The sequence below is a fragment of the Lissotriton helveticus genome, chromosome 6 (assembly GCF_964261635.1).
Source record: "Lissotriton helveticus chromosome 6, aLisHel1.1, whole genome shotgun sequence".
Lineage (NCBI taxonomy): Eukaryota > Metazoa > Chordata > Amphibia > Caudata > Salamandridae > Lissotriton > Lissotriton helveticus.
In genome coordinates, this window is record NC_136067.1 from 116,643,956 (window position 1) to 116,657,830 (window position 13,875).

The window sequence follows — 13,875 nt, forward strand, 5'->3', positions numbered from 1 at the left end:
CACATACAGCAGCCCCGAGTCCCAGTGGCACACATACAGCAGCCCCCGAGGCCCAGTGGCACACATACAGCAGCCCGAGACCCAGTGGCACACATACAGCAGCCCCCGAGGCCCAGTGGCACACATACAGCAGCCCCCGAGGCCCAGTGGCACACGTCCAGCAGCCCCCGAGGCCCAGTGGCACACGTCCAGCAGCCTTGAGGCCCAGTGGCACACATACAGCAGCCCCCGAGGCCCAGTGGCACACGTACAGCAGCCCAAGACCCAGTGGCAGACATACAGCAGCCCCCGAGGCCCAGTGGCACACATACAGCAGCCCCGAGTCCCAGTGGCACACATACAGCAGCCCCCGAGGCCCAGTGGCACACATACAGCAGCCCCCGAGGCCAAGTGGCACACATACAGCAGCCCCCGAGGCCCAGTGGCACACATACAGCAGCCCCCGAGGCCCAGTGGCACACATACAGCAGCCCCCGAGGCCCAGTGGCACACATACAGCAGCCCGCGAGGCCCAGTGGCACACATACAGCAGCCCCCGAGGCCCAGTGGCACACATACAGCAGCCCCCGAGGCCCAGTGGCACACGTCCAGCAGCCCCCGAGGCCCAGTGGCACACGTCCAGCAGCCCGCGAGGCCCAGTGGCACACGTCCAGCAGCCCGCGAGGCCCAGTGGCACACGTCCAGCAGCCCGCGAGGCCAAGTGGCACACGTCCAGCAGCCCGCGAGGCCAAGTGGCACACGTCCAGCAGCCCGCGAGGCCCAGTGGCACACGTCCAGCAGCCCGCGAGGCCCAGTGGCACACGTCCAGCAGCCCGCGAGGCCCAGTGGCACACGTCCAGCAGCCCGCGAGGCCCAGTGGCACACGTCCAGCAGCCCGCGAGGCCCAGTGGCACACGTCCAGCAGCCCGCGAGGCCCAGTGGCACACGTCCAGCAGCCCGCGAGGCCCAGTGGCACACGTCCAGCAGCCCGCGAGGCCCAGTGGCACACGTCCAGCAGCCCGCGAGGCCCAGTGGCACACATACAGCAGCCCCCGAGGCCCAGTGGCACACATACAGCAGCCCCCGAGGCCCAGTGGCACACATACAGCAGCCCCCGAGGCCCAGTGGCACACATACAGCAGCCCCTGAGGCCTAGTGGCACACGTCCAGCAGCCCTGAGGCCCAGTGGCACACGTACAGCAGCCCCCGATGCCCAGTGGCACACGTACAGCAGCCCCCGATGCCCAGTGGCACACATACAGCAGCCCCCGAGGCCCAGTGGCACACATACAGCAGCCCCCGAGGCCCAGTGGCACACGTACAGCAGCCGAGACCCAGTGGCACACATACAGCAGCCCCGAGGCCCAGTGGCACATGTCCAGCAGCCCTGAGGCCCAGTGACACACATACAGCAGTCCCCGAGGCCCAGTGGCACACGTACAGCAGCCCGAGACCCAGTGGCACACGTACAGCAGCCCCGAGGCCCAGTGGCACACGTACAGCAGCCCCGAGGCCCAGTGGCACACATACAGCAGCCCCCGAGGCCCAGTGGCACACATACAGCAGCCCGAGACCCAGTGGCACACATACAGCAGCCCCCGAGGCCCAGTGGCACACATACAGCAACCCCCGAGGCCCAGTGGCACACGTACGGCAGCCCTGAGGCCCAGTGGCACACGTACAGCAGCCCAAGACCCAGTGGCACACATACAGCAACCCCCGAGGCCCAGTGGCACACATACAGCAACCCCCGAGGCCCAGTGGCACACATACAGCAGCCCCGAGGCCCAGTGGCACACATACAGCAACCCCCGAGGCCCAGTGGCACACGTGCGGCAGCCCGAGACCCAGTGGCACACATACAGCAGCCCCGAGGCCCATTGGCACACATACAGCAACCCCCGAGGCCCAGTGGCACACATACAGCAACCCCCGAGGGCCAGTGGCACACGTACGGCAACCCTGAGGCCCAGTGGCACACGTACAGCAGCCCGAGACCCAGTGGCACACATACAGCAGCCCCGAGGCCCAGTGGCACACATACAGCAACCCCCGAGGCCCAGTGGCACACATACAGCAGCCCCGAGGCCCAGTGGCACACATACAGCAACCCCGAGGCCCAGTGGCACACGTGCGGCAGCCCCGAGTCCCAGTGGCACACATACAGCAGCCCCCGAGGCCCAGTGGCACACGTGCGGCAGCCCCCGACGCACTGTGAAGAGAATCCTGGAGAGAGCGCAGGATGTCTGCTTGGTGATGATGGTGCTGAAAGGGGCACCACGTGTGTGGTTGAGTTTGGGTGTCGGGCAACCTCTACTCTTGGCATGGCCCACTCATCGGCAGAGTGGTTGTTTTGCTGCAGAACAGCGTTCCTGGGTAAGGCTGGTTGATTTTTTTAAGATTCTGCTATCTCTATTCAGAGGGAACCTTAAGTCACGGCAAAATAGAATTTCTGTGACAGAAAAGGCTTGTAGACTTGGACCTGCGGAGAGGGCTCATTTGGGGACGGGGCTGCCATCACACAGCCTGATTCTCAGAAAGGTGAATTTGGAGAGCCTCATCAACCGTGCCTACCCCCTCACTCTTCAGTTTTGTTGATCCAGTAGACGGCGCTGACATGCGAGAGAATGCAGGTTGGTGAATCATGACTGTAATGCTTTTTATTATAGTGTCTGTTTATTTCCACTCTTTAGATGTTGTCCAAATTGGCCTGCGGAATAAACAAGCCGAACCGCCAGACGCTGGTGCCGATGGGCTCCGTGCCCCAGCTCTTCAGCCAGCTCCCCATCAGTAAGATGTAAGCCCCTGTGCTTCTGTGGTGTATGTGGCTATATGTGGCACATGCTGCGCGAGTCACTGAATTTATTTCTACAAATGTAGTTCACCCATGTTCCAGATCATGACTGCATGTTCAGCAGTGGACCCTCGTGTTCATAAATAATTTGCATGCATTTTCTTTTATTTCCTTGTGATGATAATTTCCCATCTATATATTACTCCAACATTTATCTATCTCTGGAGATTACTAGCGTAGTAATTATTTTCGGGTCCCACTGCCTATTTTTAGGTCAAGCCTAGTGGCAGCGCGCATGCGCTGCTCGCTCTGTGAGGCATTCTGTATTAGGGTATGCACTAGCAGCTCCTCCCATATTTGTCATTGGCTTCGTGTCATTGTCTTTCATAAAGGCTGGCTTGCGATTGATTATGAGGTTAGTTAGTCCCTCCTGGGTACCTGTTTGTCACCATTTGTTACCGCCCATGATAACTGGACCTTTTACTTGGCTTGTCACACGGTCTGCTTTATCTAGTGGGTGGGCACTATATTGATAATGGACACTGATGGGGACATTGGTGGCTGCCTTTTTTGGTATATGGGTTTGAGAGTGGCGCCCGCTTTAGGGACACCGCGCTCGGTTGAATTTTTTTATTTTTTACTTGATTTTAAAAATGTTTTTTTTTTTACTTTAATACTTAGCGCGGTGCCCGCTTCTGGGACACCGCGCTCTTTTAAAAAATGGTTTAACCTTAATAATGGTGTACTCATTTGCAAGCTTTTTCTCACAGTATGCAAGTATCTCCCATTGTCAACGATCTGTGTTCATTGCAAACACCACACTAACAAACACCACACTTCCAAGTATCAACCACACACATCCATCTCCTCCTGTATCTAACTACGCTCATCGCCCGTGTGCATTTCCAGCTCCATGACGGGCGTGAATCTACATCACACACTCGCTGTGCGTCTCATTTTGCCCCTCACATACGAGGCATTTTTTATACGCGTCTCATAATTTCGCTTGTGTGCACCTTATGGTGTGTGTTGCTGCAAAGTTGTAGCAATACCCAACAACATTTTCTGGCCAACAAACAATTCAAAATGGGCCAACATTTCCTTGTGCATGACCTGTCGACTTTGTGTGCCACAGTAAAGGAAGCGGTGCGAGGAACACTTCTCATTCCCATTTGAACACACAATAAGATTTGTTAAAGCACTCTAGCTCCTCGTCGGGGAACGTAAGTGCTATACAAATGTTCTTTTGTCTTCGTAAACGTCTTCACATCCACTTCAGGGCATTATGGGGCCATAATGTGCTGCTACCTGTTATGTATTATCTGTTATGGACACGTATTGTTTACAAACGATTCCTGCCGCAGTTAATTGTCTAATGGTGTTTCAGAAGTCTGAGTGAATCTGGTATGTGCTTCTTGCTCCCATTAGAAGCACAGAGAACTGGAGGCCATCGGCGCTGCATTTCAACAAGCTTTCAACTAGTAGGCCCCTTACAGATGTGTAACACTCCTAAAGTACTGCTTCTGTGCGCCTGGCATCTGCACAGAATCTGAAAATGAAAGGCCCCTGTCATCTTTCCACATACTGAGCAGACTTGGAGTTGGGCAATAAACATAAACACCCGTGAAATTTGGACTGCGTTCTAATGACAGTATGGGGGGGGGTCCAGAATCTAGCACTACAGGAAGAGGAGGGTTAGCATCTTGTCTTCTTCCTGTATCCTTTTGTAGATGTAATTATTTTTTTACTTATGTTGACGTTGACGTTAGACCTCGATGTGACTGGGTGTGACCAAGATTCGCTTGGCATTGTTATATCAGGCTATCATACGTGGGATAATGCCATGTAATTATCAACTATTGACAATGACAATAGTTCTGGAGTTGACTACCAGCCTTTCGAAAAAAAATTACAATCTCCGTTTAAAAAAAGAAATCAAACACACAAAAACTCTTCGGTCATATTGTCAAATGTTGGACAATCGCGCCAGTGACCAATCCACAACTCATTAAAAACGACATTGCTAAAGAGACAATGCGACGGAACAGGAAATACCAAGCTGCCTTTTCCTTCGATTACCTGATTATTTGTTTGCAAACGTGTATCGCGGCCACGAGGAACCGTTGGAGTGCAACACCAGTTTGACCCACGATTATTCACAATCTCATTTTGGAAATATTGCCTGCAATATAGAACAATATGTAGAAAGTAAGTCGGCAGATAGATGTTGTTCCTTAAGTAGGGAATGAAAGTTATTTCTCATAAACCGAGGTCTAACGTTTACGTTGGCGCGAAATGAAGACAAGTCGGATGGGGTGGGGGGCGGGGGAGAAGGAGAGTGAGCAGCCTTTGATGAGCGAAGGGGGAAGGAGAAACGAGAGACACGGCCTGGCGGCCGTGAAAGTAAAAGCTCTTGGCATTGCTGTGGGGAGGGGGGGAGGAGAAATGCGACACGGCCAAAAGCCTTTGATGCAGCAGGGGGCGGAGCGGATCCCTCTCAAGTGAAGCTGCTGGCGGCAGATGGCTGGCTTTCATGTGCACGCGCATTTTAGGTCAATGCGCTTGCGCATTGAGCTTGCTTTTCACGGGCACTGCATGGAATCGCCCAATCGTTAAGCTCTGGTTAAGCCCCTATATTCTCGCAAGCTCAATGCGCAAGCGCATTGACAGGCGAGACCTAAAAAGGGGGGCATTTGAGAAGATGTAGAATCACGCCCACTCATGAGCAGGGTTTATTAATGTTTGGAACCTCGCTTGATTAATATTTGGAACTTCGTTTCATGAAGGATTGTTAAAGTGAAAAGCCCTTTTACACTACTACCCTCACAGGGCGAAAGACAACAGCAGAGTACATATACGAGGAGGCATAGATCGAATCATAGTTGAAAGAAATATAATAGGGCAATAAGCCATGTTAACATCACGGACAACCAGGAATATGAATTATTAAGAGAGATACCCAGTAAAGTTGGCTATCTTAAGAGGTAATTCGTAAAGAGCATTAAGACAGTAGCCTAAGGTAGAGATATACCGTACAAAACATAAACACACACATAAAGATAGGCACCTTAAAGAGAAGTGTAAAGAATGATAATATTCGTATAGGTATGTCAATAGGGATTACCCCATGAAGTAAACAATCTGTATTGTTTGTCTTTTAGATTATCCCCTGATGAAGGCGTTGCACGCCGAAATGCATTGGGCACAATTGTGATGTGCAATATGAACATTGATGATTTTATTCATAAAAATTCGAATGAGTGAAATAAATCAGATGTGAATACATCAAGGATGAAATAAGCAAATAAAATTATAATTGAATTCAAGAAACTTTAGTGAAAAAACTTTTTTTCTTTGACTGACAGAAATGGAGCTGATTTGAAGCAGCAATAGACTAGTGCCCAGGGAGACAGATCTACATGCAGTAGAACTGCAACCTAAGCATTTTTTACACTCTGCCAGCAAGCTGAGTATGGCCAGAACATCACTGCGGCCAATGACTGGCGGCAGTGAGGAAAGGACAATTTGGTTTGAATTGCACGTCGGTTTAGCCGGCTACCTTGCTACGGCCAAACTGAAATGTGCAATTCTAACCTCTGGACAGCAGGCACAAGCCTATAGAGCCTTTTGGAGCACAGAGCCAGGCCACTCCAGCCAATCAAATCGGCTGTTCATGCTTCTTAACAGTATGAGAACAGCATTTTCATTGGATGAGAGAGTTGGCTGTAGGCTTCGTACTCTGAGGAAGTGCTGCAAAAAATCAAGTGGCCGGTAAGTGAATATTTTTTGATACATCATTTTTTTTGTGCACCCTCCGATGTAATATGCCACCAACCGCCACTGTTAACTTGGTATCTCGTCCGCTTGAGTGTTGGTGAGATAAAGTCAACTGCCTTGTTTTGCCTCACTTTTCTTTCTCACTGTCACATTTTCGCCTCTATGTTTCACTTTGCAGTCGTCACCTGGGAGGAAAGCTTGGCGTCTCAATTGGTGAAGTCCTAGGAGTGGAGCACGTGGGCCAGCTTACCCAGTTCAGTGAATCACTGCTGCAGAGTCACTTTGGAGACAAGACAGGGTAGGTACAAAAATTATTTATTTACAAAACACCTTTTTTTATATCATGTGAATGCATCTGTTGAATAAAAATTTTAATATTTCGATGGTTATAAATTCTGCTCTTTTCGGGAAATTGCAAGAACAGGGCCTGTACCATGTTTGCACGTATGGAGTCCCTTGATGGAAGAGAGCGATGGCTCTGACGTGCAATAACGGAGCCATGTTGTCATTGGCTTCACTATCGGCCTTAAATCCCAACCAAACCTCCTCAAACAGACCTTGCTGTTATTGTTGTTAAGAAAGTATTGTGTAAGGAGGACTGGACCGAGTTTTTGTGTCCTACAGCTCAAAAAAGAGGACTCCTTTTTAGGTCTCGCCTGGCATCGCAGCGCAAAGCATTGCTCGCTTGGCGAGAGATTTTGCGGATGAGGGGTTTTCAGAAAGGGAGTCGAAGCCCGCCCTTCATTTCCATTGGCTCGCGTCACCGTTTATGCTAAACTGTGGCCCGCCATTGGAAATTAGGGTTTTTTGTTGACACCCTTTTGCCGCCGATCCAGACTGGGTCGCCTGCTTTCCTACTGTCGCAAAGCACTTTCTTATCTTTATGGAGCCATGTCTTTCTAATTAGCGTGGAGGAGCGCACTGTCAAAGGAAAAGAAATCTTGGTATTGTCAAGATTTTTTTCCTTTGAAAGGCTGGGGGCAGTGTGTGCCTTCACGCTAATTAGAAACACATGGCCCCATAAAGACAAGAGATCGATGCTTCTTCTTTATTGACCTGGGACAACGGCGGCCGTTTGTTGAATATGACAGCGAGTCACTCTCCCTGCCCCCTCTGTCTTCCTGAGGCCCTGTCGGTGTCAGCACCTCTCTCCCAGTCTACCCCTCCACTTATTTGCTTGATATACTGTAGTGCCAGTACCATTGCCCCTGAAACTTTCTCCTCCTTTCTTGCAAAGCACTATATGTGACAGCTCCTCTCTCCTTTCTTCTAAGGCGCTGTTTGTTGCAGCATCTCTCTCGCCTCTCCGCTCTCCATCCCTCCTCCTCTCACCTTCCTTTTGAGACGCTTTATGTGGCTACATCTCCATCTCTCTCCCAGTCTTTCTCTCCTCGTCCTACCACTTTACTCCCTCCACCTTTCTCCTTCTTAATTTTAAGGTACATTCTGTGCCAGCACCTCTCTCCTTCCTTCCTCCCCTCTCTCTCCTGCTCTTACCGTCCTTCTGAGGCGCTGTATGTGGCAGCAGTTCCTTTTCTTGCCCCCTTCCTTTCGAGACGCTTTATGCGCAGCATTTCGTTCACTCCCTCTCCATCCGTTCAATGCGCTGTATGTGACCACACCTCTGTCCCTAACTGGTGCAAGGAGCGCGGCCTCAGCGTGTCATCAAGTGTGCAGCATACACCGATATCAGCACAACACGCGTTTTTTACTTTGTATTCCTGCACATGAAACGTATTATAACTGTTGTGTTAGCACCCACGATATTTACTGCACGATATGAGTATTTTATGCAGCTCTTTGCATTGCTATTGGATAACCAGCTGGCTTTGTGAGCATAGCTCTCATGTGCCCTCTCGTCCTTCAGTGCTGCCCTTCTGCCAGCTGTTTATCGTTTACAAACTCAAGACCTGGTATCGCGCCTGGTGCGGTACATCTCTGCTAAGGTACTGCCCAATTTCCCACCACCCGTTCTCACAACCTCTAAGGCAACCTCTCTGCCGCCCATCATGTTGGAGAAGACGACTCTGCTGCTTATCATTGCGAGGTCAATAAAACATTTACATTATCTTCGGTAATAATTTCTGTGGTCAGTGATCTGAGACCGGGCATGGTTCCACTGTACATTACAGATCTGCGAATAATATATGGAAGTAGGGCTGCTTATTCGACGTTGCAGGCATTTTAGAGAAATGATGTGCTCTGCATCGCAGTCTTGCTGTGGCCATGGGGCCTCGCACCAGGGCAGTTAATTCAATAGGAGCGCTCGACAAAGCGCGTCAGAGCGCATTGAGTCGGTCAACAGAGGAATTGAAAATTGTTCACGCTGGTAATCCTATTTTAACTATTGAATGTGTCACCCCTACACATACCTTGTGCCCACAAGGCAGGGTGCATAATATTTATGAGTGAACCTAGGTAATCTTAAAAATGGCATGTTTCCCTAGTGACTATGTGCCAAGCTACTTTGTCACTGGTTAGGCTCTAGCCAGTACATAGGAAATGTCAAAGTATAGAATATATACTTAAATCCATAACTTTTGATCTGTACCAGCTACAGCCTCCATTCAAAGACGTATTTGTATATTGAATCAAATCGTAAAAGTCAGACTTTTATTAAATACATTGGAAATGTAATTTTCAGAAAGTTATCATTATCTGCCTGAAGCTCCTAGAAATTAATTTGAATTTGTTTTAAAGCAACTGGCCAGCCTGTACTGTGACAGTTGGTGTGAAAACTGCTGCCATAAGAAGGGAAATGGCCTGGGAATGGGGAGGTATTTTCTTCCCCTGACAGGAAGACTAGTTTGGCGGGCCCTGGAACCTAATTTACTTTAAAAGAGCCCTTGACTCTCACCATTAAGTGTTAGGTGACACCTGAAAAGGCTCCAGCTTTTGTCAGGCTGGCACCAAACCCTGGGGGTGGACAGCTACACCCAAAACAGGGTTTGTGTGACCTCTGAGGAGGGGCTTCTCATTATCCAGGCCAAACCTCTCAGTGGGCACACAGGGACTGCACAAGATGGGTTTCCCCATGTGGATTCCCATCTTAGATTTTGAGAGGTGAAGCACAGTGCTGTTATTTGTAGTAGAGCAAACAGTGACTGCTTAAAAAGTGGGTAAGTGTGCTCTTGGAAACTTTTACCCCAATGGTTTGGGAGTGCACAGGCATCAGTCCCACCAACTAGATGGTGACTGGCATAAATGTGCAATGCCCAGGCGCCCTCCTCAGAAGACTTTCCGGACCTGCGGAAGATCGAAAAGGACTAGACTAGACCTAGACCCAAGCGAGAAATAAGTTGACTTCAAGGGTTGGCTGGCTAATGTCTTGGGGACACAACAAGCTGCAAGAAGCCTTTCATTAGAAGTACTCTGCTGACCAGAGGTAACTAGACCTGGACTGGGCTTTGCTGTTGGCCTCTGCATGATACCCTGAGCGTTTGTCAGTACCCTCCCCTGAGATCCTGGTGGCCTTAGAAATGGGCTCCTGTGATTCCTGGGGCACTGTGTGAGTCAGTGCCATCTTTCTTGCATTGGTATGCCCCCACTTTTTTCTGAACTGCTGATGTGCTTTGACTGAGTGTGCCCTGGGCTCCTGCCAACCAGGTACCCAGGGCCTGTGTTCCTTTCCTAGAACTGTGTTGAAACTAAAACCCAATTGGCATCTCTGGCCACCTGTCAGCCCCTAGTAAATGGTACCCTAAGTACCCAGGGCATGGTAACCAGAGAAGACCCCTGAGGGCTGCAGCACTTATTGTGCCACCCTAACCCCCTGTACCCTGACACCCACACACTGCCTTGGCAGGCTGAATGTCTAAGTACAGAACGAAACAAAGAGTCGCCATGGCACACATGTGCCATGCCCACAGAACCCAATACCCTGGCATACTTCAGTCACCCATCTAGCTGGGTGCCCTATGCCAGAGGTGTGGGCACAGGTGCATGAGCCCCGGGCCATTCCTGGGCACTGTAAGTGCAGTGATGCCATTAAGAGTATATTGTGCTGGGAGGTTGTCATTACGAACTCCACAGCACCATAATGGCTACACTGAAGACTGACAAGTTTGGTACCAAACTTCTCAGCACATTAAACCCGCACTGATGCTAGTGTGAGATTTAATGTAAAATACACCAGAGGGCATCTTAGAGATGCCCCCTGAAAACCTAACCTACAATCCACGTCTGGGCTGAGTGGCTGCAGAGGCTGCCACACAGCAGACATGTTGCTGGACCCCTAGGTGGAGAGCCCCCCGTTCTCAAGGGCCTGCAACAATGCACATCCTGGGCGAGGTGCTAGGTCTCCTCCCCCAGGATGGGCAGGGGGAAGCTTCATAGGCATGCCGCCTCTGTGAGCTTCTCCAGACCATTTGCTGTACTCGGCAACTGGCCCCCACCGGTTCTAACCCCCACTCTGGCGGGAAGACTGGCGGGAAACCCTACGTCAGGAAGGGGGGTGTTCCAGCCTGTGCCAACCCCACCCCTCACGTGGGAGAGGCGAGGTGAAGCACGACCTCGGGCTCCGGCCATCTTGAAGATGGGGAGCCCTGCCCAATCACAGCTAGGCTCCTGCCCCCCTCCCACAGGAGAGGAGCAGTCTAGGGGGTGTACCCACCCCAGGACAGGGACCTATTGGTCCCTGCCCTACCTGTAACGCCCCTAAATTTTGTATTTAGGGGCACCCTGAACCTTCCTTCCCGAGATCCCGATACTAAAAGAAGAAAGTAGATCAAGAGGAAGAAGACCCGCCGTGCAGCTGCCAACAGGACGACCACAACTGACTTGGCCCCAGCCCTACCGGCCTGTCGATCCTGGAACCTGCTCCTGCCTAAACCCCGGCGACTCCAGCGGACAGCAACCTTGGGACACCCAAAGGACCTGCCTGCCTTGACCCTCTTAAAGACTGGGACTCCCATCAGCAGAGGCTCTGCTGCAACAACACCCCTAGTGCCAGCCAGGAAGCTCCGGACCAGCCCACTCTGCACCCACCGAGCCCGGCCCGTGCCCAAGTGATCCAAGACCACGACGACATCCCCCCGATGACTGGGACCCGAAGTCCAGTGCCCAAAGATACTCCTCGACGAACCAGACTGTAGTGTAGTTCCTATATTCCAATAGGCTCTGCGCATTGGAATAATATAATCAGCAGTGTAGACGTAGGACTGAGGTCATCTAGGTCTCTACTGACTATATTAAACTTAATTAGTTTTGCCAGCTAGCTCAGAGGTCACTAGAAACTTTCTCGAATGTTCAGGAAAGAGTTAACTCCTGATTTAGACAAGAAGGGATTAGCTTCTGACAACCGCATAAACATGACAACTTTGCTCCCTCAGAATAAAGAGTGAGTGTATCTCTAGAGTCGTGTGAAAACAATAGACGGTTATTTCACTCAGTCAATCGTGCATACTTAGTTTCACCAGAGTGCAGAGAAATAGAGAGACAGGCGTTTTCAATAAAATTTGTTATTTATTGAGCAGTCTTCTTTCTCGTGCAAGAAAAGTGAGTTGCCACAATTGCAATACTTATCATAAAGTAAAGTGCGTACAGTAAAAGGAGTATTAGGAAATAATACTGTAAAAGCATTGATATGGTTTCTTAGCCATATGATACTTTAAAATGGATAAAATATATACATACATAAAAACATTGACTAACGTACTCAACTGGTGCTTCTAAGATACGCCTACCCCGGTGTACCTGACCTAAGCCTAATACGTGGGAAGGAGTAAGTAAGTTGCAGTTTAAGGTAAGTTAGTTTTTGCCAAGGAATCTGAATCGAGAATTCTCTTAAGGATTTAGTCAGCTCCGTACCTTGGTAATAGAATGTAGGAGGTCTTGTATCTCTTTCTCAGGACTCGATCTCCCAGCAACCCGCAAGGGTGACTGGAAACACCGGACCTGGAATTTCCTCGGCTGGAGAAAAAGACAGCGTCTTTCTCAGTGCGTCAAAAGGGAGGGGCGGCTTCCTTCGGCTCTCGCATCAGCTGGGCTTCGGGTAAGTAGATAGCCGCTCTGCTCCAAACCACTGTGTGTTTGCTTAAGGCAACGTTGGTATATTTATACCTGAAAGGTGCCGGGTTTGGCGTGAGGTTGGACATAAGATGTCACTAAGAACTAACAGTTCTTTCTGGACTCCTGGAGTTCTTGTTCAAATCAAAACAAAAGCAGGGGGATTCCCGGGCTGCTGGAGGCTTGGTTTGTTTAAAGAACGTGTTGTGCTTTCTAGGAGTCTATGGGTGTAGCCTTGCCGTATTTGGACCGCATGGGCTATTACTAAATATGGATATGATTCTTATGCCTTTATAAGGATATTATTTGTTATACCCACATAAGGGCATAACTCGGGAATATCGAATTAGGGTCCTAGATAGAATCACAACACCCACTCCACGTATTAATGTCCATCATTACTAAATACTAAGCAATATTAAACATATAATGATGCATGTGTGTTTTCCAACCCACCCCAAAATACATAAATCGCATTTGAAATGGTATATGGTAAATACACGAAAATTGAGTATTGGTACTGTACGTTTTTCAAGCAGTGGTATCATTCAGTTAAATGCATATTTATATCAGCTGAATGAATTGCGAAAAGTACTCATGAAATGGCTCTGTATACAGAAAAGAACGTCGAGACCATTTCATCACATATTTATACAATACTGTACATGTGCTAGAGGCTGAGGTAAAATATTGTCTCTAGTTATCCTAAAAATAGAAGCTCTGTTCTTTAAGAATAGTTCTACTTTAAGCAGAGTACCATGTGCCTGAAAAAATGTAAATATTTTGGAAATGGAAAAAAATTATTTCGCTTTCAGGGGAAAAAATTGTTCTAACTGTTTTCAGTAGTTTCAGTTATCAAAAACTGAAGGCCGAATTCAGAGTTCAGGGAACGCTGTGTGCTCGTTGTTTTTAAAAGTTATTCTCGTTGACTGGAGAGAACATCATATCAGACAGGCTTGCGAAAAATTGGTCTACAACATCAGGTGAGGGTTCGACCAAGTTCGAAAATGCTGAAACAGTGCATATGTGAGAGTGATTGCTATCATCGATGTTTGGATCAGCAATGCTCACAGAAGGTTGTACCTGTTTGGTGCTGCTTTCCTCTCGTACTTCACCGCCACCTACTCGTAGTGGTGAAGTCTCAACGAATGCCGTCATCAGAATAGGTAGCCGCTGGGGACAACACGTTGCATGAGTCGGTACCGGACCTAGCGAAGTATCGATATCCATTGGTACTGCTGATGGTAGTGTAAGACAGACGTCCAACACGCATTCTTCTCCGCATAGCAGACATCGAAGCACAGGTAAGATGCAATCTT

The 13,875-nt window shown here is 49.5% G+C and overlaps 1 protein-coding gene across 5 annotated transcripts in view; it reads left to right on the forward strand.

The window, feature by feature from the left end:
* Window positions 1–13,875, forward strand: part of POLH (DNA polymerase eta) — a 100,075-nt gene that overhangs the window by 12,605 nt on the left and 73,595 nt on the right. For all 5 annotated transcript variants that reach the window (XM_078647466.1, XM_078647465.1, XM_078647468.1 and 2 more), the window contains exons 7-8: window positions 2,673–2,776; window positions 6,729–6,848. In XM_078647466.1, the coding sequence (XP_078503592.1) occupies window positions 2,673–2,776; window positions 6,729–6,848 (224 nt within the window). The remainder of the gene's footprint in view (window positions 1–2,672; window positions 2,777–6,728; window positions 6,849–13,875) is intronic.